At 38.0% G+C, this 5,416-nt stretch overlaps 1 protein-coding gene across 1 annotated transcript; it reads left to right on the top strand.

The window, feature by feature from the left end:
* Positions 1 to 1,353: 1,353 nt before the first annotated feature.
* LOC124511892 (dnaJ homolog subfamily A member 1-like) lies at positions 1,354 to 2,543 on the top strand. The gene is made up of 2 exons (XM_047079280.1): positions 1,354 to 1,660; positions 2,224 to 2,543. The coding sequence occupies exons 1-2, from the start codon at positions 1,354 to 1,356 to the stop codon at positions 2,541 to 2,543; spliced, it is 627 nt and encodes a 208-aa protein (XP_046935236.1).
* The last annotated feature ends 2,873 nt before the right edge of the window (positions 2,544 to 5,416 follow it).

Genomic DNA, 5,416 nt, shown 5'->3' with positions numbered 1-5,416 from the left:
GTACTTAAAGATTTGGAGAGGTAGCTGCTTATTCAAATGCACAAATCTCAAAAAAAAAAATCACAAGGCATACAAAGACACAGGGAAACAGGGCCCAAAGGAACAAAATAAAACTTCAGACCTTAAATGAATGTAGATCTCTAAGCTGCTTGACAAAGAACTTAACTGTCATAAAGATGCTCATTGAGCTAAAAGAGAACACTGATAGAAAACTAAATGAAATTAGGAAAAAATTGCACTAACAAAATGAGAATATCAACAAAGAGAAACTATCAAGAAGACCCAAACAAATTATGGAGCTGAAAATTACAATAACTAAACTAAAAAAAATTTTCTAGTGAGGCTCAATATCAAACTTGATCATGCAGAAGAAGGAACTAGTGAACTTGAAGATATGTCACTGGAGATCAGCTAGAGAAGCAAAAAGAAAAAAAGAATGGAGAGAAGTGAAGAAAGCCTAAAGGACTTATAGGATGCTAGAGAGTAGATCAATAGCTGTTTGATGGGAATCTCAGAAGAAGAAAAAAAAGAAAGGGACAGGACAGAAAGTTTATTTGAAAAAATAATGGCTGAAAACTCCCAAATGTTGGGAAAGAAATTTTCATTCATATTCATGAGCTCATACATATTCAAGAAGCTCAAAAATTCCAAATAAGATAAACCCAAAGAAACAAAGAGAGAATCTTGAAAGCAGCAAGACAAAATTGACTCGTCATGTACAAGGGAGCCTCTGTAAGATTATCAGCAGACAACTTACAGGCAAGAAGGGATAATATATTCAGAGTGCTGAAAGGAAAAAAAAATGTCAATCAAGGATGCTGTATCTGACAAAACTGTCTTTCAAAATGGAGAAATTAAGATTTTCCCAGAAAAGCAAAAGCTGAGAGAGTTCTTTACCACTAGACCTGACCTGTCCTATAAGAAATGCTAAAGGGAGTCCTTCAAGTTAAAAAAAAAAAAAGATGGTAGAAAGCAGCTTGAAGCTATATGAAAATATAAGGTTCTCCAATAAAGGTAAATATATGGACAATTATAGTAAACTGTACTGTTGTGATTTTTGGTGCATAAAATTAGAGGTGAAAATCCAGCAAAAAAGATATAAATCGATGTTAATAGGTATACAACAAATAAGACATAATTTTTGACATTAATGACATGAAGTGGGGGGATGGAGCTGTAGAGGATAGAATTTTTGTACATGATTGAAATTATCAGTTTAAAATAGAATGTTATGAGAACTTTCTAGAACGTTCAGTGAAAAACGGACAAGCGGTGGCTGCCTGAGCTGCGCCCAGCAATGTGCTCCTTCCCGCTCCCCCACACTGACCTCAGCCCCCTCACCGGCTGTAGAAAATGGTGAAAGAAACTACTTACTACATTTTGGGGGTCAAACCCAATGCCACCCAGGAAGAATTGAAAAAGGCTTACAGGAAATTGTCTTTGAAGTACCACCCTGACAAGAATCCAAATGAAGGAGAGAAGTTTAAACAGATTTCTCAAGCTTATGAAGTGCTCTCTGATGCGAAGAAAAGGAAATTATATGACAAAGGAGGAGAACAGGCAATTAAAGAAGGTGGAGAAGGTGGTGGTTTTGGCTCCCCCATGGATATCTTTGATATGTTTTTTGGAGGAGGAGGAAGGATTCAGAGAGAAAGGAGAGGTAAAAATGCTGTGCACCAGCTCTTTGTAACTTTAGCAGATTTGTATAATGGTACAACAAAAAAACTAGCTCTGCAAAAGAATGTGATTTGCGATGAATATGAAGGCCAGGGTGGTAAGAAAGGAGTGGTAGAATGTTGTTCCAATTGCTGAGGTACTGGAATGAAAATAAGAATTCATCAGATAGGACCTGGAATGGTTCAGCAAATTCAATCTGTGTGCATGGAGTGCCAGGGCCATGGGGAATGGATCAGTCCTAAAGATAGATGTAAAAGCTGCAATGGAAGGAAAATAGTTTGAGAAAAGAAAATTCTAGAAGTTCATATTGACAAAGTCATGAAAGATGGCCAGAAGATAACATTCCATGGTGAAGGAGACCAAGAACCTGGATTGGAACCAGGAGATATTATCATTGTTTTAGATCAGAAGGACCATGCTGTTTTTACTAGGCGAGGAGAGGATCTTTTCATGTGTATGGACATACAGCTGGTTGAAGCACTGTGCAGCTTTCAAAACCAATGTCTACTCTTGACAACAGAACAATTGTCATTACCTCTCATCCAGGTCAGATTGTCAAACATGGAGATATCAAGTGTGTGCTGAATGAAGGCATGCCAATTAATTGTAGACCATATGAAAAGGGTTGCCTAATCATCAAATTTAAGGTAAACTTTCCTGAGAATGGCTTTCTCTCTCCTGATAAACTCTCTTTGCTGGAAAAACTCCTACCTGAGAGGAAGGAAGTAGAAAAGACTGATGAAATGGACCAGGTAGAACTGGTGGACTTTGATCCAAATCAGGAAAGATGGCACCATTACAATGGAGAAGTGTATGAGGATGATGAACATCACCCTAGGGGAGGTGTTCAGTGTCAAACCTCTTAATGGGGCCAGTGAATAACACTGCTGGCATTTTATATGCAGTGATGAATGAGTGAAGGACTATAATCATAGCTCACTACTTGCTGTTGTTGTTGTTTTAATATTCAACTATAGAAGTGTTTTAAAAGTTAAATGAAGAGTAAAAAATATAAAAGCTCTGACTTTGCCCTGTATGTATGATGACTTCAGTGTGCAAGATACGTTTAATACTTGTAAAAACTACTTTTAAAAAAAATCTCCCCATGAGGTCCCAATAGTTCATTTTTGCTTTTAATTCCCTTGCTTTTGGGGATGTGTCAAGTAAGAAATTTCTGCGGCTGAGGTCAGAGAGGTATTTTCCTGCTTTCTCCTCTAGAGTTTTGATGGTTTCCTGTCTCCCATTCAGGTCCTTTATCCATTTTGAGTTTGCTTTTGTGAATGGTGTAAGAAAGTGGTCTAGTTTCATCCTTCTGCATGTTGCTGTCCAGTTCTCCCAGCACCATTTGTTAGAGACTGTCTTTTTTCCATTGGATATTCTTTCCTGCTTTGTCAAAGATTATTTGGCCATACTTTTGTGGTCTAATTCTGGGGTCTCTATTCTATTTCATTGGTCTATGTGTCTGTTTTTGTGCCAATATCATGCTGTCTTGATGATGACAGCTTTGTAGTAGAGGCTAAAGTCTGGGATTGTGATGCCTCCTGCTTTGGTCTTCTTCAAAATTACCTTGGCTATTTGGGGTCTTTTGTGGTTCCATACAAGTTTTAGGATTGCTTGTTCTAGCCTCAAGAAGAATGCTGGTGCAATTTTGATTGGGATTGCATTGAATGTGTAGATAGCTTTGGGTAGTATTGACATTTTAACAATATTTATTCTTCCAATCCATGAGCATGGAATGTTTTTCCATTTCTTTATATCCTCTTCAATTTCCTTCATAAGCTTTCTATAGTTCTCAGCATACAGATGTTTTACATCTTTGGTTAGCTTTATTCCTAGGTATTTTATGATCCTTGGTGCAATAGTGAATGGGATCAGTTTCTTTATGTGTCTTTCTGATGCTTCATTATGAGTGTATAAGAATGCAACTGATTTCTGTACATTGATTTTGTATCCTGCAACTTTGCTGAATTCATCAGTTCTAGCAGACTTCTGGTGGAGTCTATCGGGTTTTCCAAGTATAATATCATGTCATCTGCAAAAAGTGAAAGTTTGACTTCATCTTTGCCAATTTTGATGCCTTTGATTTCCTTTTTGTTGTCTGATTGCTGATGCTAGCTAGCACTTCCAACACTATGTGAAACAACAGCGGTGAGAGTGGACATCCCTGTCGTGTTCCTGATCTCAGGGGGGAAGCTCTCAGTTTTTCCCCATTGAGGATGATATTAGCTGTGGGCTTTTCATAAATGGCTTTGATGATGTTTAAGTATGTTCCTTCTATCCCGACTTTCTCGAGGGTTTTTATTAAGAAAGGATGCTGAATTTTGTCAAATGCTTTTTCTGCATCGATGGACAGGATCATATGGTTCTTATCTTTTCTTTTATTAATGTGATGTATCACATTGATTTGCGAATGTTGAGCCAGCCCTGTAGCCCAGGAATGAATCCAACTGAATGGGAAAAGATATTTGCAAATGACATATCAGACAAAGGGCTAGTATCCAAAATCTATAAAGAGCTCACCAAACTCCACACCCGAAAAACAAATAACCCAGTGAAGAAATGGGCAGAAGACATGAATAGACACTTCTCTAAAGAAGACATCCAGATGGCCAACAGGCACATGAAAAGATGCTCAACATCGCTCCTCATCAGAGAAATACAAATCAAAACCACACTCAGATACCACCTCATGCCAGTCAGAGTGGCCAAAATGAACAAATCAGGAGACTATAGATGCTGGCGAGGATGTGAAGAAACAGGAACCCTCTTGAACTGTTGGTGAGAATGCAAACTGGTGCAGCTGCTCTGGAAAATAGTGTGGAGGTTCCTCAAAAAATTAAAAATAGATCTACCCTATGACTACCCCTAGCACTGCTAGGAATTTACCCAAGGGATACAGGAGTGCTGATGAACAGGGGCACTTGTACCCCAATGTTTATAGTAGCACTTCAACAATAGCCAAACTATGGAAAGAGCCTAAATGTCCATTAACTGATGAATGGATAAAGAAAGTGTGGTTTATATACACAATGGAATACTACATGGCAATGAGAAAGAATGAAATATGGCTTTTTGTAGAAATGTGGATGGAACTGGAGAGTGTTATGCTAAGTGAAATAAGTCGTACAGAGAAAGACAGATACCATATGTTTTCACTCTTATGTGGATCCTGAGAAACTTAACAGAAGACCATTGGGGAGGGGAAGAAAAAAAAAGAGGTTAGAGAGGGAGGGAGCCAAAACATAAGAGACTCTTAAAAACTGAGAACAAAGTGAGGGTTGATGGGGGGTGGGTAGGAGGGAGAGAAGGGTGGGTGATGGGTATTGAGGAGGGCACCTGTTGGGATGAGCACTGGGTGTTGTATGGAAACCAGTTTGACAATAAATTTCATATTTAAAAAAATTTAAAAAAATAAAAATAAAAAACTCTCCCCTGGCATTTCTTAGAGGGCCTACCTTGTAATTGAATTCAGCTCTATGTACATGAAATAGTTTAGACTGAAAATGCTAGGTATATGTATTGACTTCAGTGTATGATCCTTAATTGTTAAGCTATGAAGTTAAAACTTGTGTTTAATTGGCAACCAGAAAAAGAAATTGTAGAGAAGTGTTGGCCTGTAGTTCTATTGAGATTCATTGTGATGCTTCTGCATTTATTCCATTGCCTCAACTGTTACTTGAAGATGGCATGCTGTGTAATTTGACCTGTGGTATCAATGGTGGAAAGGCTAACTTTCTAA

This window comes from Lynx rufus, unplaced genomic scaffold (genome assembly GCF_022079265.1).
Source record: "Lynx rufus isolate CCGP_SWC_20201006 ecotype Redwood Valley unplaced genomic scaffold, mLynRuf1.p SCAF_16, whole genome shotgun sequence".
NCBI classification, from domain to species: domain Eukaryota; kingdom Metazoa; phylum Chordata; class Mammalia; order Carnivora; family Felidae; genus Lynx; species Lynx rufus.
Note: the sequence above shows the minus strand (reverse complement) of the source record. Positions and strands in the feature narration are given on the sequence as shown.

Excerpts from the sequence above, each read along its gene's own strand:
- LOC124511892 (XM_047079280.1), top strand. The coding sequence starts at position 1,354 with ATGGTGAAAGAAACTACTTACTACATTTTGGGGGTCAAACCCAATGCC. Across the intron at positions 1,661-2,223 it reads GATTCAGAGAGAAAGGAGAG|GTCAGATTGTCAAACATGGA; the intron begins GTAAAAATGCTG and ends CCTCTCATCCAG.